General features: G+C 63.1%; 1 protein-coding gene across 20 annotated transcripts in view; it reads right to left on the reverse strand.

Moving 5' to 3' along the window:
- Positions 1-6,188: 6,188 nt before the first annotated feature.
- Positions 6,189-21,725, reverse strand: part of JAKMIP3 (Janus kinase and microtubule interacting protein 3) — a 42,348-nt gene continuing 26,811 nt past the window's right edge. For 7 of the 20 annotated variants that reach the window (XM_057735426.1, XM_057735432.1, XM_057735424.1 and 4 more), the window contains 11 exons: positions 21,025-21,108; positions 19,460-19,522; positions 17,526-17,624; positions 16,616-16,714; positions 16,393-16,452; positions 13,471-13,536; positions 12,618-12,686; positions 12,459-12,536; positions 9,516-9,719; positions 7,932-7,997; positions 6,189-6,239 (listed from right to left, as the gene is read on the reverse strand). In XM_057735426.1, coding sequence (XP_057591409.1) covers positions 6,189-6,239; positions 7,932-7,997; positions 9,516-9,719; positions 12,459-12,536; positions 12,618-12,686; positions 13,471-13,536; positions 16,393-16,452; positions 16,616-16,714; positions 17,526-17,624; positions 19,460-19,522; positions 21,025-21,108 — 939 coding nt within the window. Of the gene's footprint in view, positions 6,240-7,931; positions 7,998-9,515; positions 9,720-12,458; positions 12,537-12,617; positions 12,687-13,214; positions 13,272-13,470; positions 13,537-16,392; positions 16,453-16,615; positions 16,715-17,525; positions 17,625-19,459; positions 19,523-21,024; positions 21,109-21,725 lie in introns of all 20 variants that reach the window. The other 13 variants (XM_057735428.1, XM_057735429.1, XM_057735425.1 and 10 more) reach the window with 7 other exon arrangements.

Here is a 21,725-nt window from a genome sequence, read left to right on the forward strand (position 1 = left end):
CAAAGCCAGACCCCAGAACTACATGTTGAATGCGTGTGTCCTATTTTCCACTCTTAAGACCTGTGAATGGCAACACTGGAAGAAGGGAACACAGACCAGTGTTGCCGAGGGTGGGGCTGGGAACGGGGTGCCTGGAGGGAAGCAGAGGGAGTCTGGGGGCAACGGCGCTGCCCTTCCCATGACTGTGGTGCACACCTGGGTCAAGCCCCGGAGGCTGCACAGCACAGACAGGAGCTTCACTGCGTAAACTCTTCAACAGTCACTCTGTGAAGGAAACCCAAATGGAATTCAAGATGAAACAAATAAACCTCAGGGACCACACATGGACAATGGTACTGGAGGAAAAGAACCAACCTATATCATTCCAGAAAATGATACTTTGTCCAGAAACTGCAAGACTGAAGATAAAAGGAACTGCATGCGAATGTCTCCTCGCTGGTAAACTTGCTCCTCACAGGGGATAGGGGTTAGCGATTCTGAAATGTCTTTGTGTGGATAGGAGGGTGGGGCAAATGAGTAATACAGTTTATATGGTAGGGCCGCATCTCCAGAGAAAGGACTCAGAGGGCGGGGGGGGGGGGTGGCAGGAATGAGTCTTGAATGGTTGGCCTGGAATTCGAAGTATCACTATGAACTGGTGGTTTTATAATAGACACACAGACGACAGATGGATGAATGGATGGATGGATAGATAGATAGAATATAGACAGATGATAGATAGATAGATGATAGATGAAATATAGATGACTGATAAATCGTAGATGATTGATAAATACATAGATAGATGGTAGATAATAGACGATAGACAGAAGCGGACATAAAGAGGTGTGGGCACGCATGCAGTAGCACACAAGCACATATTTCCAAGCTCTGCCCTCAGAGAGCCTAGAAATACTGTCACCCCAGGAGCAGCGGGCACATCCAGCCCAGGGATGCTGGTTCCTAAACACCATTCCCCAAAAGAAGGAACCAGGGCTCCTCAGGGAAGTGGTTGCTTTCAGGCTTGGGGCAGGAAAATACAAGATGAGCTTGCGTGTCCTGCGGGGACAGAAAGTAAAAAAGGGCTCAAGACACAGAAGGGGACTCAAAGGACAGAGGCATCGACCTGATGGAAAGCTCAGTGGCTTCAGCTGGAGCGATCTGAGCAAGGAAATAACTAAAGATGGTGCTGTGTTGTAACCGTGGAATCAGTTAAGCTCCCGTGAGTTCATGCTGCTGTAAAGAACTGGATAAAGAAAGAAAGAAATGAAAGAAGGGGGATAGGTCTCCTCCTGAGAAAAATTCTAATAAAATAGAAGGAACGTGGGGCTAGAAAACCACAAAAACAGGCAGTAATCACTGTGGCAGGAGAGACCCCCTGACGGCTGCTAAAATTGTGGGGCAAAAGTTTAAGCAGCACCAGGGTATTTGCTTAGTCTCAAGTGTCTCTCCCCCTCTGTTTATAGTTACAAATGACCCCTTTCCAGTGGAGAGCCTGGCAGAACCTTGATCAAGGTTCATATCAGAGGGATACAGTGTATGGATGTCATGCCGCCCTGATTGGAACGCACTCAGGAGGGCATCACCTGGGGGCAGTCTCGCCAAGAATGCATAACCTCAGTCCAATCATTCGAACACATCAGACAAATCAAACTGGAGGCCAACCCACAAAGTAACCGATCAGCTCCCATCAAGGTGCCAAGGTCAAGGATGACAAGGAGAAGCTAAGGGAACTGTCACCCATTGGGAGGGACCAGGAGAACGACTCAGCACAGTGTGGGGTCCTGGAGCAGAAACACTTGTCTGAACGGAGTGGGTGGACTAGGTAAGCTTTGAAAGGGTGCCGTGGTGACATGAGATGTGAACGTCTGGGCAAGCTGGGTGAAGGCTGCACAGGAACGTTATACTATTTTTGCAACTTTTCTTTAAGGCTGAAACTATTTTAAAATTAAAGGCTTTTAAAAAGCTGATGGGAGAAAGCAGATGCTTGCTTAGGAAGATGGTAACGTCTTGTGTCGCGTGTACTGCACCAAACGTGCACGGAAGCAGCCACTCCCAGCTACGTCTCCAGCACAGAGAAAGCCCTGCTGCCCTCAGTCTGCTCCCCGAGGTAAGAGGGCCCTTGCTCTCCAGGGTGATGGGGTCGGTGGTCCTGGGCTAGGAGGGGGATGATGACACAAAAGACCCCAGAGTCAGAGAGTAGCTCTTTCCTGACATCCTCAGACCCACCCTGGAGACTGACAAGCTGGAATGCGGGAGGAAAACCCCCGAAAAGGTCAGCGGCGGCCCCGTCTCCCACAAGCCGCCCTCTGTGGCCACAGCCCCACAGCCCCCCGCTCTGGGCTGCACTGTGTCCCCCCAAAGCCGCCGAGGAAGCTCCCCACCTGTCCTCACGCGACTGAGCACACTCAAAGCACTGTGGCCCCCCTCGCCCCCACCCCTGCCCCCGCGGAGCTAAGCCTGGGCCGTGGGGCCCCATCACCCTGTGTCCAGGGCCACTGCCTCTGCCTGGTAGGAGGACGGCTTGGCGCCAACCGCTTCACACGACATTCTCCTACTTTGTCTGGCATGCCAGAACTCTCTCCCTGGTCCCTGGAGGCCGGCGCCGGGTGGAGGGGAACACGTGCTTCTCTCTGGGGCCCCTGACAGCGTCTGACCCCGGCACCGAGGCTGCCTGCTGAGCGGTGTCCCTCTGCGTGCCGCCCCGAGCCGAGACGCGCAGCACAGTTCTGTCCCGGCACCGTGACGCCCGCTGCCCCCCACCCAGACCACCCCGACGTGAGCACGGGGAGCGGGAGTTGGTCTGAGTCGCCTCTGGGTCTCCAGACCCACAAAACGGCTCAAAGAGGGCCCCCATCAACGTCCAGGGCCTAGAGGTCGCGCCCGCCCAGCGCCCCTGCCCCACCGCACGCTCCCAGCCGTCCTTACCTGGCCCTGGCTCCCTCCACAGGTGAGACCTGCTCATGGCTCTGGGGCACAGAGTGGTCTTCCAAGCCCTGGCAGGTCCCCCACGCCCCGCGCACACGGCACCAGACCCCAGAGCCACGGGCTGGCTCAGTGGGGAGACGCCTGCGGGGATGATGCCCGCGGGGCAGCGGCGACCCCACCGCCTGCGGGGCCCTCCAGGGACCCTGGGCAGCTCGTTTCGCTACAGGTATTGCCGCGGCCATGGACGGCGTTCATTCTCCTTCACCGGCTGCAGGTGGCCTTTGAGGTCAGGCCATGACAGTGGATCTTCCTCGCCAAGCAACTGGAAACACGGTGCTGCTGCGGTTGGCACTTTCCTCCACACAACACGGTGCAGCCCAAGGGTCTTGGCGCCAGTTCTAAGAGGCGCCCCGAGCTCCAGGGACCCCACGCTCCAGGGACCAGGCCTGGAAGGGCGTGTTCGAGTTGGAGGGCCCACGTGTGGACCGGGGCAGCAACCAGGGGGACCAGGGTCCACGCCAGAACCAGCCTCCAGAGGGATCTCTCCAGCCCGGGCCGTGCTCCGCACCCCTGGGGACGTGGGGGCAGATGTCGCCGTGCCTGTGCCCCGCACCAGGCTAACTGCACGCGGTTGCGAGAGACGGGCCTCTTTAGAGGAACAGGTGCCCCGATGTGTCGCGTGAAAGAGCAGTGTCGCGAGGACCCTTTGCGTGAGCGGGCGGTGGTCTCACCCTGCCTCGGCTTCTGACTCTGCTCTGCCTCGCTCCCTGCTCTGCACGGCGGTGCGTCTCTGGGGGCCCTGCAGCCCCCGTTTGAGGTTCAGGCAGCTCTGTGACGGGGAGGGGAGGGGAGAAGGGGCCCCACATCCCACCCCACAGACTCGGATACAGACCCTCGCCCCCACCGGAGCCTCACCACGTCCCACGGAAACACGCTTGCAGAGGAAATTCCTCTTGGAAAGGAACGCTTGCCAGCGGAGCACCCTGTCCTGTCCAGACCCTGCGTCCCTGATGCGGGAATGACCCGCCCGGCCGCCCCAGGGCCTCCTCTGAAGCCCAGGGGCAGGGAGGCCCGCTGAGCTGGGAGTCGGGGTTGGGGAGGGATTGCTCCACAAGAAGAAGCGGGACGCGTTCCCGTTTTGGAGTTTCTGGGAGCAGCAAGCCAGGGGCAGGCGGGGTCAGGCCAGCAGCCCTGGAGGGGTGGGCACGGGGCCTGCGTTGGCACAAGTGGCCGAGCGCCCTTGAGTTCCTCTCTGCCAGGAGCTGAGGTGAGGCTGCCCTTGTGGCTCAGGGATGTGCCCCGTGAACCCCTCACAGGTGCCTCAGCTGGCCTTGGTGGGGGGCGTCCTGGGTCTGGGCGGAGAAGACCCACAATGGGGTCAGCACCTCAGGGACAGGGAGGGCCCACGCCGGATGCCCCCAGGGAGCAGACGCCAGTCCAGAGGCCACGGTGGGAGGTAGGAGGTGAGCTGCCAGCACCCCAGCCCCACCCGCCTGCATCGACACCAGGGCTCCCACTGCAGGGCCAGCGTCCCAGCAAACTGAACCCCCATCTCAGACAGGGCCAACCTCCCCCCAGAGGAGGCAGGATCCCGCAGAGCAGAAGGAGGGGTGTGGGCGCCCACAGGCCCACGGAAGGCGGGAGGGAAGACCCCACGTCCCACGGATGACGGCCGAGCTCACCTGCTGACCACCTGGGCGGCGGGCCCCCTTCTCACACCCGCAGAACCCCGGCGCGCTGTCGTCCTCGCCGGGCACCGCCCGTTGAGCACAAAGGCCGGAGCTCCAGCTGGGGCGGACTCGGCCTTGCCTGCAGCCCGAGGGCCTCCGCGTCTCAGACGGGCTCAGGCCCCTCTCCCGTGGGTCTGTCCCTCTGGCCCCAGCTCCCACGACCAGGCTGCTTGGTCCTCCCTGTGCTCAGTCCGTCGGCGCAGCTCAGGGCGGGAGGCTGACGGCACCGTGGCGGCCACGGTTCTATTTCCACGAGTGACAGCGTCACCGACAAGGCGGGGTGGGCGGCAGGACGCGTCGGTCAGTGAGTGCTCAGGACCCCAGCGAGCGAGTCGCAGCGTCTTCTCGGCCCACCCGGAGCGACACGCAGAAACCGTCCTTGAGATGCTCCATGAACCGTCCCCGTTTCCCTGAACGAAGGTCACACCGCGGTGGCGGCTGCATTGCGTCACTGTGTGGGTGCCTGCGTTGTGTCTGGGAACCTTCCCCCGAGACACCTTTCAGTCATTAAGGGAACCGAGGGAGGCGGGAGCTCGGGGCTCCTGCACAGAAGCGGCTCTTTGCCCCCGTGCAGCGGGCAACTCACGCGCCCCGTAACGGGGCTGGGAGGCTGCGTCCCGAGGAAGGACCCCGGGGTCCGCAGCGAAGACCAGGTCTCGTCGGAGGAGCCCCGGTCAGAGAACTAGTTCTAATTCTGGCTCATCAAACCGGACAGTCCCCCTCGGAGGTGCTCAAAGACCCCCTTTCTCCCTCTTCCTCGACGGGAGGGGGTCCGCAGAGCCCAGATCCTCTTGAGTCTTCAGGAAAGAGAGGCGGCGTCTCGCTCCATCGCCCGGGCACCCGCTGCTCTCTGGTCCAGCTGGAGGAAAGGGGTCTGGCTCCTCGGGGGGCTGGAAGAACAGGAGCAGGACACAGGTCAGCGAGGCTGCAGGGCGAGAGGGAAGGGGTTGGAGGGATGGGGCCACCGGGAAAGGATGGCCCTGCTCCAGAGGGGAGGCCCTCTGAGGGCGGGGGCCGCAGACAAAGATGGGATGGTGAGGTCACACTCTACTTGTTCTCTCTTCTTGTCTGGGAAGAAGCAGTGGTCAAGCTTTCGCATGAGACCTTGGCCTGAAAGCCATGGGGACGATACCACAGCTTAGCACGACTGTGACACCGTGAACGAGCCCAGCTTGCAGGGAAAGCAGGCATCTCTGGCCTAATCGCCAGTGTCACCCAAGCTTGTGCGTGATACACAGAAAGGACAAAAAGACACGAAACCACCAGCACCGCTTCCTGCCGAGATGCCCGGAGCAGAGAGCAGGGAGTGGTTTTGTAGGCACACGTCTCCCCTCGGGGAGGTCCCCTGGGAGGGGGTCCTTTGTGCGCCTTCCTTCTCAAGGAAGGCAAGCACCCCTTCCCCTCTGAAGGTGGCAGACCCCTCCCGTCTAGGACCTGTGGGAGCCCTGGCTGTCACCTTCCGGAAGGGCCTCCTGTTTACCGAACAGCGAAGGCCGTGCTGGTCCCCAGGATGCGGAGGAAATACTCACCACGCCAGGGTGCCCAGGAGAGCTATGACCACAGAATGAAAGCTAAGGAGAAAAACAAGAACAAAAATAGAAACTAAAAAGGAAAGGGGAGGGCGGAGACATGGAAGGAAAGAAAGAGAAAAAAGAGTTTGTAGAGCTTCTGGCAAAAATAACGTGATCACAGACAGAGTGACACGGAGCTGCCAGCAGGGAGTGGGGAGCAGACCCTAGCGCTGGGGTCTAGCGGTTCAAGGGTCGCACTGCCAGGGGCCATGAGGACGTCTGGTTCTGAAGCGACGGTGCTGCCCCCTTCCCGGGGACCTTGCACTGTCCAGAGGCCAGGCTGCGGCTGACAGTCAGGAGGGAGGCTCTGCTGGTCACGTCGCCTCTGGGGGCGGGGACCGGCCATCTGGACCTGTCGCCAGAGCTGATGGTGAGGGCGCTGAGTGGCTAAAATGATGACAGGAGTCTTATGGAAAGATGGTCCAAGTGCCAGGCAAACATCACTCTCCGTGACAATGTTCTGGTCTCGGTCCCGCTATCAGTGATAAAGCACAGCTGACATGCGGAATAGGTTTCACACTGGGAGCCTCATTTTGGGCTGGGGGAGGGGCCGATTTAGACACAAGAGAGAACCTGGCAGTGGTACAACTGCTTGGAAAAGCACAGCTCCTTCAGCTCGATTAAAAGAATAAACACGCAATTAAAAAATTCCAGTATTTAATACAAACAAGTGCTCTCACTTTGAGATGCAAAAGGAAACAGATGTTCATTTTGGGGGAGAGACGGCACCGCTGCCAGGCTGCACACCCTCCCCGCCCGGCGCCCCCGCCCAGCGCCTGGGGCGCGCCTGGTGTGTCACCCGCGGCCCAGTGCCCACGGGCAGGTACGCCCTTGCTCCCAGGCCGCCTCTCCGCTTGGCATCACCAGCTCTGGATCTGCAAGTTACCACCAAGACTGCTCAGCAGATGGCAGTGACGTGCCCCGGGAAGGGGCCGGTCCTGTGGTTCTGTCCCGAGGAGGGGGGCAGGGCAGGGCAGGGCAGGGCACGGGGAGGACCCGCTGTAGGAGCTGCCCTGGGGAGGGCCCCCTCTGTCCTGCAAGCGCAGAGCCTCTGCTGACTCTTCCCGGCAGGGCCGAGGACGTGCATCCCATGGAGGGGGTGGGGGGTCCTGTCCAGACCCCAGCCTCCTGTTCTCTCTGGGGGGTCAGGACGGGGGGCTCAGCGGGGAGCCCACAGGCAAGACTGGTCACGAGACCTGAACACGCAGTCTGCCTGCTGGAGGCCGCTGAAACATCCCAAATCACAGAAAAAGAGGCCCCCAACTGTCCTAGAACTAAGCACACCCCCCAGGGTTCTCTCCGAGGGTGCCCGTGCACCTCGATTTGGGAGTCGCAGAGTCGCGGGTCGGGAGAAGTGCTGGGCAGTCCTTCCTGGACCCTGAGCCCCACGGCCCCAAACCGGCTGCACCCCAGCATCCGCGTTTCCAAACTCAGGAGCCACAGTCAAGGAGTTGCACTACAGGCCCCTGGTCGCTGGCTCTCAGGCACCCGACGGCTGGGGAAACTGAGGCCGTGAGAGGTGAGGCTTTGGGGGCACGGCTGGGTCGTCAAGGACGGATGTTCCCAGACCCCGGGCTCCCGCTCCTGGTCCTGAGCAGACACGGCCCTGAAGCCTCTTTGTGTCCAACCAGCCCCAGCCTCAGACCTGGCGCCGCACAACACCCTGTTCCCTCTCTAGATGCTCTGGGAAGAAAGCAAGCCCCGAAATTCGCATTTATCTTACCTTTTCCTCCAGTTCCTTTATCTGTCTCTTCTGAGCTTCTATTCTTTCTTCTAATTCTTTAATTCTCTGCAATGTTAAAAGAAGGAAAATCCTCAATAGGGACTTCCCTGGTGGCGCTGTGGATAAGACTCTGTGCTCCCAATGCAGGGGCCCGGGTTGGATTCCTGGTCAGGGAACTAGATCCCACATGCGTGCCGCAACTAAGAGTTCACATGCCACAACTAAGGAGCCAGAGAGCCACAACTAAGACCCGGTGAAACCAAATAAACAAATAAATAAATATTTTGAAAAAAAAATCCTCAATAATCAGAATATTCAGGAAACCAAGTGGGAAGAAGCCTTTCAAGATTTTCACTCATGTACTTGATGGATCAACCATCACAGAACAGCTGCCACGCTGGCCATGGCGCGGGGGCCAGGGGCCTCGGGATGCCCTCCCCGCAGACTTCTAGGAGCCTTGGCTTCGCGAGAAGAGCTGGTGTGCCTGCCTCAGTTTCCCTTACGGACACAGCCTGCCTCAGTTTGCTCTGCTCCAACAAGAGGGCGGACAGCTTTCCCCTCGGCCACACTCCCGTGACGGGCATGATGCCCTCCCACCTCCTACATCTCCGGATCATAAACGCGGATGCTAGAAGCTCCAGGAGATGGCAAGGGCCCAATTCACAGTCCTCCCCAAATGCCATCGCAGCAGCCAGAGCGTCGCAAAGTCAGTCACGGGAAGGACTTTCCTGGCAAGGCTGACCTCACACTCGGAAACCCTAGTCTTCACTTCAGTGCCCGGTGCTGGCCAGATGAACATGCGTGTCCATGCCAGACCTGGACACCTGGCCGGGACCCTGGAAGCAGCTGAGCTCTGATCACAGACCATCTGATGGAAGTGAGGGGCTGCAGGAGGCGGTCCTCACACTGACCGCCCTGGAACTGGCAGTGAGGGTCCTGGCAGCTGACCAATCCTCTGGTCAGACATTAGCCCACGGACATTCACAGTAAACCTGGGTTCACTAATGTATCTGAACACGGAACACAGCCACGAAGGCCATGCCAGCACACACACGGGAGCGGCGGCATGTCTCACACACCAAGGCTGTCTCGTCTGCCAGGGGCCCTCACTCCCAGTTAGAAATGACCTGGCCAGAGAAATGGACGGGCCAGACTGGCCTGAGAGCCCCAGGTGCCTGTAGGCCAAGAGAAGGTCCCCAAGCCCCTGGCCCGTGAGCTGCTGCTCCCCAGATGACACCTTCCCGGGGATGTTGCCACTGAGGGAGGAGCCATGGAAGAGACCCATGTCAGGCGTCCCAGGAAGGGGGCTGTGCCACCCAGAAGCCTGGGAACATCAGCCCAGGAGGCTGGTCTGGAGGGACAGGCAGCCCGGCAGGAGGGCCCCCCATGGCCACGGCCACTGGAGGGCATGGCCTTTGGGGGCGTGGCCAGCGGAAGGCCTTCGCCAAGGGGGCGTGATCATTGGAGGGCATGGATATAGAGGTGTGGCCGTGAGAAGGCGTGGCCATGGGAGGGTGCGGTTGTTGGAGGCGTGGCCATCACAGGCCCTCACCCTAGGCCCACCCTCCCGCACCCCGCCCGCACCTGCTGCGCCAGCTGCAGCAGCTCCATGCGCTCCCGCAGGATCTGAGCATCCCGCTCGCGCAGCTCGCTCATGACCTGGCGCTTCCACTGCTCCACGGCCAGCCTGAGCTTCTCACGCTCCTCCTCCGACAGCATCTGCGCCACTTTGGCCCCGGCCTCCTGCTGCAGGGCGTCGTACAGCATGGCTTCCAGCTCCAGGATGTGCTGGGGGAGGGAGGGGACACCTCAGTCCTCGCCTTCCCCCCAGAGGCTGCCTGGGGGGCTGGGGCAGCCCGCCCCAGGGCCACGACAGCTCCAGGCCAGCCCACAGAGGGGACGGCTTCCTCTGTTCTGGAGGGTGGAAACAGTCCAGGAGTGGTTACTGCAAGAGCACTCCCACGCGATGTTGAATGTGCAGTGAAACGTGAGGGATGTCGCGGACAGCAGAATTTGAGGCCAGAGTCGGACGACAGCCAGAGGGACGGTGGGCTGGGTGGGCGACTCCCGAGGAAAGAACGACGAAAGCGTCTTCCTTTGTTCACAACCCTCGCCAAACCCTGGGCTTCTGAGTCGCTGAGAAGGAAGAGGGCAGGGCTGGCGGCGCTTGCCCGCAGCAACGCAGAGGGGCCAGGCCGTCAGCTCTGCGGACCCCGGGGCCGCCTGCGTGGGGCGACGCGTGTCCCCAGAGAAACGTCAAGTCCTGACCCCCGTGACCTGTGAATGTGGAGCACTTGGGAATGGGGCCTCTGCAGACTCGCCCAGTGCAGGTGAGGGCAGACTGGGTTAGGGGGCCCTGATCCGCGAACTCATGACCTTGGAAGGAGAGGGGAACGTGGGGACAGTCATGGACGACGCGGGGAAGCCACGTGACGACAGAGGCAGAGGCGGGGGTGACGTGATCACACGCCCGGGAACGCCGGGGCCCCCGGGAGCGAGACGAGGCGGGAGGGCCTCCCGTGCAGCCTCAGACGGAGCAGGGCCCCGCCAGCACCTTGATGTCAGGCTTCCGGCCTCCAGACTGTGAGACATACAGCTGCCCCGCCTCTCCTCCCCTTCTCTCTCCCTCTGTCTGTCTGTCTCCCTTCTGTCTGCACGTGAACAGCCTGGCCTCTGCCCCCCTCCTAGCCCCTCACCGCCTCTGTCCCAGAGGACAGACCCGGGGAGGCCCAGGCCCAGGTGTGCCCGCACCGGCTGAGGGCGTCACTCCACGAAGCCCTTCAGCACCTCCTCCCACGAAGCGGGCGCTCTCGCTAGGCCTGGCTCACGGGTGAGGACACGGAGGCAGGCTGCTGAGACCGCCAGGCTGGACAACCTGCCCAGGGCCCTGCTAGGCGGAGTGGGTTCGGACCCCGCGGGAGCTCCAGTCCACGGCCCTCGCGCTGCCCCTCGGGGGCTCCCACGTGGAGACCCCGCTGCGCCGCCAGCCCCCAGACACAGGTGCAGTGTCACCCCTGGGCTGCCACCTCGTTATAAATTCCTGGTGACTAAGCGCGTTGATCTGGAGCAGTTTCAAAGCTTGTTTCCCAGGAAATGTCATAGATACAATCTTTGCAAAAGCCAAACTCTTCCCATCCAAAATGGAACCTCTTCAGAAATGAACGTTTCCTCTTCATCAGGCAAAGGGACTCCGGAAAGACCTCCTGGCTGAGTAGACATTGTAGACAACGGAGGGACAAAAACCCTTAGCTGCTCACTCGCACGTCACTGTTCTCGGCAGCCGCCAGATAAACGGGCCCCCGCCGTCACCGCCACTCACGCCCTGCGTGGGCCGCTGCCGCTTAGAGCAAAAGAGCTCAGTGCGTCTAAGATAAACGCCCGCTGTAAAACAAAGGAAGCCGAGCGCGGGGCCTAGAATTCGCCTCTCAGTGGCTTCGCCCCGAGCCTGGTGGGAGATGGAGATGTTCTGACCGTCCCTCCGTGCACGACCTTGAACGACAGGCCACCTGGATGCCGGCTGTGTGCAGGGCCGCGTCCCAGCCCTCGTCCTCACCCACAGACGGCCAGGTCTCTGCTCCCAGCTGCCCTAGATGACCTTCAGCCACGCAGGGACCGCACTTCCCCTTCAAAGCACAGCTGTGGCTCCGGTGCTCACAGAGCAGGGAGGGTGGGAAACCCAGCAGGTTCTCACAGGCCTGCGGCCCCCCAGGGCAGCCCAAGGCAGGGAGGTGCCCGCGTCCTGCACGAGGCTTCATGAATGGCACATAAGATGGCTACCTGTCCAGCAGGAAGCGCAGGCTGAACTATGCAGTCGAGAAAACCAGGGAGGGACAGCAACGTGTGCAGCCTTCCTGCCAGAATTGGAGGAAGGGGACCCCCAGACGACATCACGCAGGGAGCAGCCCCGACAGTCATCAGACCCCGGGCGGACCCGCATCACCGGGAGCCCCACTCGCTGTCCCAGGGCAATGTTCCCGGCGGCCAGCGTGGGTGCGCGCGCGCACGTGCGCCTGTGTGTCACAAAGCCGTCTCCCTGACGTCACCTACACGGACCCATCTTTCCGGCACCGATGTCGGGGTTAACCGCACACAGGGACGTCCCTTCAGGTTTGCTGGTGGGGGGACGCGGGGGCGGCGGGAAACGCGCAGAGGGCCCGTGTGCGGTGCTCGGCGCAGATGGACAGACGCGGGGGCCCCCGGCGGGATCTGGACTCACGGACGTTCAGCGGTGTTCATCTCATGCGTGAATGCGTTGTTTCGGTGAGTTCTACCGTCTCCCTCGTGACTTCTGCGCCTGTGCCTGCGCGCCTGGGGCCGAGGGTTGCTGACACGGCACCAAGGCATCCTCCGAACTCGCCGGAAATTCGAAGAGGGACCCCGCGCTGGTCACGCCGGGCACAGGCTCTTCCCAGGCGGGTCCGAGACCACACGGCCCCCGAGACGCCACGCTGGCCATGGGAACAACCGTCCCCGTTTCCACCCCAAGTCCCCCAGCCCCGAGGGTTCCGGCAGCCGTGTGTCTCTTACCTTGTGAGCTTGGCCCAGGGACCGCTTCCTGCAGTCCAGCTCCTCGTCCAGGTAACCCTTCTGCTTGCTGAACAGCTCCTGAAACACAAGAGCACCCGTGTCCGGGCCTCGCACATCCGACCTGGCGACGCAGGGCTGAGGGGCCAGACGCGCACCGACCTTCTCGCTCTCCAGGTCCACCATCTTCCGCTGCAGGGCCAGCTCTGTCTCCTCAATCTGCTGGAGCCACTGGGCACGGACAGAAGGTACAGGCGACCGTGTGCCCTCAGGTCACCGCTCGGGCACCAGAGCCCACCTCCCCCAGCCCCGGGGAGGCAGCCTTCGGGAGCCCGGCCCTCCCTGTGCTTCCTCAACCCTCGTGGGAGGCAGGGCTGGGCTGGTGTCCTGGGCTCCGTGTGCCCGGCGTGCAGGCCAGGCCTGGGCTCCACCCATACCCCCGCCTGGTGTCCAGGGAGTCTGAGCCCCACCCACCCCCAGGAGAGGAGGGACGTTAGGTGGCCTGTTCTTCCAAGGTGCCGGCCCTTGAACTCCTGTTCGCGGGCACCCCTCCACACCCTGCTGGGCGGCCCTGGAGGGGACACCGACGGCAGGCCTGCCGAGCGGGTTCTGGCTATGGAGGTGGGGCCAGGAGCAGGCTGGCAGCCCTGGGAACAGAGCCGCCGACGGGTAGGGAGCCCTGGTGGCCTGGGCAGCCCCCAGAGGAGGGTCCTGGCAGGTCAAACACAATGCTGCAGTTTTACAGACCCACCACATCGCCCGGCCTTTTGCGGGAAACGGAGGTAGAGTTGGCCTAGGGGCGAGGTCCGGCTGAACCTCTCACTTGCGAACATGCGTGGTGGGTGCTGTTTGACCTGCGAGTGTGCCGGACCTCCTGAGGCAGATGGGACTAGTGGACCCCACCCCACGTCGCGGTAGCCCTCCTCCCAGGGAGAGTATCTTCTCTGAACTGAGCCAGAAAGGGAGCCTGCAGGGAGCCCGGCCCTCTCCAGAGAGCATCCACAGTCACTGTTACCTTTTCCGCCAAGGTCAGGACGGTCCTGGCTTGTATGACGACCACTTGCTCCTCATTTGTCAGATTCTGCACCCAAAAGCAGAATTCACGTATGGTCAGGGGACGTGCCTTGTGGGGTGGCCAGGCTGGGTGACGGGTGCTCAGTGGGGCCGATGTGACGGGTGCTCAGGAGGTGCAAGGGAGCTGGGGTCGCAGCTAAATGTCGCTTTCACTAAAAGGCCCTCCCACGCGTCTTTAACCCTTTTCACTCTTGGCCCTGCCGACTCCGGGCTGACTCTCCATCTTGGCCCCTCCGGTCCTCTCACTGCTGGTGGCCATGCCTAAGGCAGCCAGTGAGGCAGAGCGGGACGGTGGGGGCAGAATGAGCAGCCAGGCTTCCCCACTCTCTGTCTCCGCCCGGATTTTTATTTAAAGTCCTCTCTCCACACACGTGGCCTGAATTATTAAAGCACCACTTACGAATGTGAAGCAAGATCAAATACTCATGGCTATGAAATGGTCCCATCCCTGCTGTTTGCCTTTTTTCTGCATGTTTTATTCATACCTCGTCCCAAAGGGCCCGCCTGGGTGGTCCTTCTGGGCAGGGTGACGCTGGCCTTGGGGCCGGTGGGCATCCTCAGAGGATTGCCACCCGCATCTGCACCGGGGGGCGGGGGGGGGGGGGCGCGGATCTGGGCTGTCGCCACCACTGGGCCCCACTGTGAGACATCCAGGAGGGGTCACAGGGAGCAGAGACAGGCAGGGAGGAGCCCCCTGGGATCGCTGAGCTGCGGGTGGCTCCCACCCCCCAGAGCTTCCTTGATTCGGGGCCACCCACTCCGAAAGCCCTCCTGCCTCTCTCCCCCGCTGCGTGAGCTGCCCCGGGGCAGGGGTCCCTCACCGCCCCTCTACCCCGGCAGCCGTCAGCGCAGGTGGGGGCTGGCGGCCAGCTGCTGAGGCCCAGAGGCAGGCTCTGTGTGCGGGCACGCTGCACCCTGACTCGGTGGTGCCGGGGCCGGGCGCCCCATCCCTCTGGCCCTGGGGGACTAGCCAGGCTGTCCCTTCCCTCCTCCCAGGGCAGGGCTGGGCCTGATGGGCAGGATGGGCAGTGGGGGAGGCTGAGGGGAGCTTCAGGGTGACTGAGGGAATCTACCTGGACGTGGTCAGACCAGGCTGAAGGGTCTGCAGTGTCCCACTTGGTAAGCAGCCTGACTGGGCTCCTCCTACTCCCCCCTGGAGATGACCACGGCCTTGGCAATGTGCGGTCCCCTCCGCCCTGGCAGCCTTCCCTGGGTGACCTGTCCCCACTGCAGCCCAGGTGCAGCAGCGGTGAGCACACGGCCCACCAGGGAGGACGGGTCTGTTCTGCCCCCCGCTGGTCTTTCTGCTCCACTACAAGGGCCCTGACTCCCGAGAAAACCAAGGTCTGGGGCTGGCTGCCCCGTGGCCAGCTGGGAGGCTGCGGCCTTCTGGGGAGCAGCCTGGCGAGAGCGGCCACAGCCTCAGCGTGCCTGCGCTGAGAGGGTGATGGGGCCAGGCTGTCCCTGTCACCTGCCCGAAGCGTGTCCACGTGCACACGGACAGACCCAAAAGGATGCCGCCATGGCCCTTCAAAAACTGCCAAGGGTCGCCGGGGGTCACCTGCGCGTGCAGCTGGCACAGTGTCCTCTGTCCCTGTCTCTGAGGCGCGTGACGGCTCTGGGACAGTCACGCCCACAGGCGCTCTTGGGCGGGCAGCTGCGGGGCTGGGGAGGAGCCCTGAACAGAGCCCGGCAGACCTGGGCTCGGCCTGGCTGGCCGGAGCGGCAGCTCTGGGGCTTCAGCCTCTCCAGCTGCGAACTGAAATGTTCGCAAGAGCCCATGACGGGGGTGGTACCCAGGCTGAACCCCAGAGCACATGGTGACAGCAGCCGTTCCTGCAGTGGGCCAGCACATCTGCGACCAGCACATCCAAGGTGGAGGAAGGGATCTGACCCCGGGGGGCCGGGGGCGGGGAGCAGATACAGCCAGGAGAGCCTCCCTGCTGGGAGACTCCCCCCACTGCTTCCCTAGTAAAGGGCAGGTGGGGAGAGGAGGGAGGGACCCTGGACACCTCGAAGCTGCTGGGAAGAACTGGCCCCGAGGATGTGGGTAAGCGCCTGGGTTTTGGTGTGTGTGTGAGAATGCATGTGTGTGCATGCGTGTGTCCGTGTGTGAGCGCACACGCCTACATGTGTGTGAGAATGTGTGCGTGCGTGGGCACGTGTGTCTGCATGCATTTTCTCCTCCATCTGCTGCACCAAGTGCACCCATCTGGCTTTGTGCCTTGACCTCTCCTGAGAGCCCCGGCCAGGATGTGGAGCCCAGGGTGCTTCAGGAGCAGCCGCGGACTGTGTGCTTGTCAGGACGCTTTGCGGGGAAACGCTCTGGGGTGTGGACTGATCCCCCGCACTGGGCAGGGTCTCCACAAGCACAGGACGGTGGATGACGGCCGGAGGATGCACGGGGAATGGATGGAAGGCGGGTGCGCAGAGGGCAGGGGACAGGAGCTGCAGGACGAAGGATGGAGGGTGGGGGGATGGAGGGTGGTGTGAAGGGACGCAGCCGCGTTGCCCGTCCAGCAGCGAGCCCTCTCCTGCGGAGGCTGCGGGCCTAAGTGAGATGCGGGGTCCTTTACAGGCCCTGCGCCTCCTCCAGAGCTAAGCGGGAGGCCCCGAGGCCCACCCCGCCAAGGGTACGGAAGAGCTCAGACACGGGGCGGGGGCGGGGTCCCGAGAACACGGCCCGGCAGCATCCCCGCCGGGAGCACCGCGTGTGAGCGCAGACCCCGTGCGGGGACAGTGCGGGAAGGAGCCACATTGCCCCGAAACGCCGGAGGCCGGTCCAGCAGCCTGCAGCGGGGGCCGTGGGCGGGGCAGGGCGGCCGGCACGGGGAGGCATGCACAAGTCAGGAGAGCGACCTACACTTACGGCGTTGTCCCCCAGGAGGTCCAGCTTCTTCATCAGCTCCGAGACCAGGATGTCCTAGAGGCAGGGGGACAGGCGGGCTGGGCGGGAGCGCCGGCGGGCGGGGGCGGGGCAGTGGGCGGGGCGGTGATGGGGCGGGGCGGAGCTAGGCGGGTAGGGGCGGGGCGAGGGGCAGGTAGGGGCGGGGCGAGGGCGGGGCGGGGCGGGCGCGGGGCGTTACCGTCACGCCTTCCGCCTCGCAGTAGGCCTGCAAGGGGCTCTTCCCGTCCGCGAAGGGCGTGTGGTGGAAGTTGATGGCCGGCGACTTCCTCTCCCTCTCCTAAGGCAGAGAGCGGCAGGCTGGGCGCGGGTGTCCCCTCCCTCCCAGGGGGGCAGGGATGGGCCGCCCGGGGACGGGGCGAAGACACGAAGCCCGCCGGACGCGGTCCACGTGGCCTTTGTGAAAATGAAGCCCCGGCTGCCCTGGCCGCGGCCAGACCCTCCTCCTGCCCAGGGGCGGCCCTGCGCCGATGCCGCCGGGAGCCGGGACCTGCCAGCCCAGACGGGACCTCGGGACCCGCTGCAGTCCCCGCCGCCTGCCGACGTGCTGGCGTGAATCCTGGCGGGCTGGGAGCAGTGTCCCTCACGGGCCTGACCTCGGTGACCCCAAGGACAGAGGACAGTGGCTGGAGGTGCCGCCACCATCCTCATCCAGGAGCCCTGCGGGCCAAGGGGGCGGCACCCACGCAGCGGCCCCGCAGCCTTCCTGCCTCCCCCCCCCCCCCCCCCCCCCCGGGGAGGTGATGGGAGGACCCCGAGGGGCCGCTCCCTCTGGACTCATGGGCCCCAGTCCCCACACTGCGAGTGGGCATGGACGCCAGGAAACAGACAGGCACAGGGCTGGTGTAGAGACACCAAGCCAAGCTGTAGGGGAGGGTGGTCACTCCTACCAGCCAGGGTCAGGACCGCCTCGCCACAGGTGCCCCGAGCGGCCAGGACCCAGGGAGGCCCCGGAGCTGCGTGTGCACGTTTGTGTCTGGTTTTGTTTTGCATTCGTTTTCCTCCAAGTGACAGGGCTGGACTCACAGCCCTGGGTGGCACCAGCTGGTGGGGTGGGTGACAGCTCTCTGCCCCCCGCCCCCGCCCCGCACCTCCAGCTCCAGGATCCGAAACTCCAGCAGCTCGTTTTGGTCCTTCGCATCCTGGACCTCGTGTTTTAACCGAGCCTCGTCTGTCTCCATTTGTTTAATCTGTAAAATAAAAGATGGATGCGACACCGAAGGTCACGTGAGGTCAACTCCCGGCTTCCCTGACGGCTGCTGGTATCGTGGGGACGGCCAGCTGGCCCAGGTCCTCGGCCCGGAGCCTCGCTCCAGCCTGAGTCCGCGTGGGGCTGTCCTGGTGAGACTGGGTGACACTATCCTCGGCTAAACTGGCCGCGGAATGGGCGGGGGGCGCAGGGCTGAGGGCAGGGGCGGGGAGCCCTCAGAGCAGAGCTGGCGAAGAGAAGGCCCCCTGTGGGCAGAGGCGTAAGACGCCACCGTGCTGCCCGCGCCTCGCCACAGCCAGGACAGCGCCCTCTGGGGCCCAGGCTGGCCCAGAGCCTCAGGAATACTTCTGTGCGGTGGCAGGGCCGTGTGCCGTGGCTGTCTGGCCGCTCAGAACTGATGTGTATGAGACCCACACCTCCCAAGGGGTAAGCACAGTGCAGCCCGTGGCCCACGTCCTCGGTGGCCTCGTGTCCGCCGTGGGCAGGCGGCTGGGGCCATCACCCCGCGTGGAACTTGGGGGCCGAGGGGCCCGCGCTGCTGCTCGGGGCGGGTCCGGATGGAGCCGGAAGCATCAGCATCCTCTGAGTTAGCCGGTGCCCTCGGGCCGGGTCGTCCTGCTGCGCTGTGTGTGCCACTCTGCCCAGCTGGGGCCATGGGATATGCCCACGGGCCACGAATGTGACCCCATGGGCACCGTGCCAGAGAAATGTACATGCTTTAAGTGCATGCGAGTATTTGTGTGCAAATGAGGGTTTACATGTGCAGGTGGGTGTCACGTGTATGGGTGAGCATTAAGTGCACACGTGTGTGTGAGTGTGCACGTGTGCTGGTGAGCGTCCGAGTGTGCATGTGTTCGAGTGTATATGCAAGTGCTGATGTGCACACAAGCTATTACGTGTGCATGTGAACACTTACATGTGCACACAAGCAGTTACATGTGTGCGTGTGCATTTAAGTGTACTGTTGTTCTGTGTACACACAAGCATTTAAGTGCCCAAGAACACTTACGTGTGCATGTGAGCACCGCGGAAACAGCTGTGCTGATTTAAGACGTGTGCAGAGGGTCAGCACGTAGGGGTGGCTACCATGTAAGGTACGACCGGCACCCAGAGCACGGCCCCGTGTGGGCCTGACGCCTGCCGGTGGGGAAGGACCGGCCCTGGGGCCACGGGCCTGGTTGGGAGGCGCTGGTCTGTGTGCAGCACCGTGGAGACAGCGCCCGCAGGCTCAGCAGCTGCGGCCTGCCTGGCTCTTCTCTAGAAGGGCCGTGCCTGCCATGGAAGGTGCTGCCCCCACCCGTCCTCTGCCCGAGGACAAGGCCAGCTGCCGCTGGGGATGGGTCACCAAGGGCACCGCCACCAAGGCAGGGAGGGCGATGGGGGGGCGGCTGGAGCGCGCTGTGGGGCCCTGCTGGCTCTCCTGCTTCTGGACACGCAGCCCCCCCACCCCCACCCGGTTCCTCGTGACTGGCTCCGCCATCCTGGGCCCAGCCCATGGGGGACGGCCATGAACTGCCCACAAGGTTTTCTAACCACCGCCAGCCACAGAACCCTTCAGACAACAAAACACAAATCAGGAAGTCGCTATAGACAGGGGCTGGCAGGACCCCAGGTGCCTCCTTCCAGGCCGCCTGTCCCAGGAGGCGGGGGCGGGGGGGGCAGCCCCAGGGGAGCGAGAAGCACAGAAGGCCTGGCAGGTGGTCCACTGGGGAACCTCTGCCCGAGCCCCACGACCCAGCACCACGGGGACCCCGCACACCCCTGAGCGCAAGGGAACGCCTGCTGTCCCTGGGCAGCGGCCTGGGGCGGGCGTACCTTCTCCACGAGCTCTTGGTTCCTCCGATACAGCGCCTGCTTCTCTTCAATCCACTTCGTGTCCTTGGAGAGGGAATTGAAGCAGGGAAATAAATGCACCGCAGGATAAAACTGATTGAAATCGCAACTCAGCAGACGGGATTTGACAAAAAGACTCAACACCCAGCTTCCGAAGTAACCATGGAGGGGCAGCTTCTGTCGCGCAGCTAATGAAAATCCAGGGCTTCACCCGTTTTCTGGGAGGGTCCCGGACAGAGGGGGACAGCACCCAGGCTCATGCTAGCCCACTCACGTGGACATCTCGGGTCCGGGGGACCCTGACACACAGCCAGCGGGAGCTGGGGGGCTCAGGCCCGGCGGGGAGAGGGCAGGTGCCAAGGTGGAGGTCCTGTCACTTCACACTTGGGACCCGAGGCCGGAGGCGGGCTCCGAGCCCCAGGGCACCGTGTGGACTCCCTTGAGCTGCCCCAGGTCAGGCCTGTGGAGGCCCAAGGTCCTAGACACCCCCTTCCAGCTCCACGCCCTGGCGCTGCCTCCACCACCAGCATTTGGTCACAAAGTGAGGTGTCCAGACACTGAACTCAGCCCCAGATTTCCTCTTAGCAGGGTCCTCTGGGAAGTTCTTTTCAAGTTGGAATGACTCATTTCTGCAAGGAAAGGACCTGCTTCCTCCACCGCCTCCTCCTTCTCGCTTCCCAGCCCCTTGGGACTGTTGGTCTCAGGCACAAGCAGCTTGGTGACATCAGAGGGGCCCAGGAATGTCCCCTCCGGGTCTGGGCCACAGAGGCTGCGCACACAGCTCCAAGGCGCGGCTCCCCCAGGCCGAGCGCGGCCCTGGGGGCTCGGGGGCCGTGGGGGAGGACGCAGGCCAGTTCTGTGTGAGTCAGGTGCCTCAGCATGGGATTCGGGGCCTCACGCGCTCAGGGGAGGATGTGGCGACGTGGCCGGGCTGTCGCTCTGGTCCTTGCCCTGTCCATCTGTCTAGCCGTCCACCTGGCAGTTAACACGTCAGGGCCTCCAGGGGTCTGCACTGTGCTTGGCCGTGAGCCGGGCCCTCTCCCACCTGACCCGCCCAAGCCCCCCGGACGTCCTCCAGCCTTGTCTTGGGTCCACCTGGAGCCGCGCCGTCCAGCGGGTCGGGGGCGGCTCGGGCCCCATGGAATGGATGACCTCCCCCGGGATTTGCAGAGCCCAGAGGTGGCGGCGGTCATGGGGCTGAGGGAAGTGACCAACAAACCCTTGGGACCTGAACTCCCAGCCCTGAGCTAAGAGATGGACAGGACCTCTGATCAAGCCCGGAGAGGCATGTACGGATGGTCAGGAGGAGTCCTCCTCGTTCCCGGCTTGCGGTGGAATTCCTTTCTATACGCATCCTTTTAGCTTCTAAACCTTTTACTGAGGTGTGACACCGGCACAGCAACGGGAGCTGGGGTGCCGGTCGTCAGTGTACAGGTGAGTGGTCCTGGCCTGCGGACACACCCGCAGACCGCCACCCTCCCCGGGGGGCACCGCAGCCCAGGGACCCGCCCCCTCCCCAGCATCCCGGGACCGGCCCTCGCGCTCACCTGGCCCTGCTCCGCCAGCGCCTTCTCCAGGTCTTCCATGCGCGTCTGCGCCCTCTGCACGTCCGCCTGAAGCTGCTCACGGGTCTGTACGATGGGAGGACACATACATCAAATTTTCTCTAAAAGCCGCACGCGCCTACCCGGACGGGGCTTTCAGGGACTGTCTGCCCTTCAGCTCAGCCAGCGGAGAGTGGCCCCTTGGCGAGGACCGCTCGGGAGTAAAGGGGGACTTGGAGGCTTCGCGGAAGCACGCGACCCCTCTGGGATTACGGGGGATGATCTATGGATTCAGTGGGAGGGATTATTCGGGAAAATCCTCGTTTACAGGATGAAAGAGGAGGATTGAGCTGCTGGGTGAGGGCCAGAGGGGTTTGCCCCGGTCCCGTGGACGACAGTGGCTGGACACACGCAGACGGGCTACTGAGCCACCCCGCGCACCGCGCCGGGTACTTCCCCGCCACCCCCACCCCCCACACTGCTGCCCGCCCTGGCTTCACCTCCTCTTCCACACTTAGCTTTCACTTTCTTCCCCAGAGCCCGTCCTCATTTAGAAGACCACCCTGGGGACCCTGCTGCGTGAAAGCCCCCCCGCCCAGCGGCAGCTGCCTTCTAGGGGGTCCGAGCCCCTCCCTTGAGTTAATCTGCTCTCGCAGGGTCCAGGCCACAGGGCACCTGATCGTGGTGGGTGCCCCGGCTCCCTT

Source organism: Hippopotamus amphibius, chromosome 5, assembly GCF_030028045.1.
Source record: "Hippopotamus amphibius kiboko isolate mHipAmp2 chromosome 5, mHipAmp2.hap2, whole genome shotgun sequence".
Classification (NCBI taxonomy): domain Eukaryota; kingdom Metazoa; phylum Chordata; class Mammalia; order Artiodactyla; family Hippopotamidae; genus Hippopotamus; species Hippopotamus amphibius.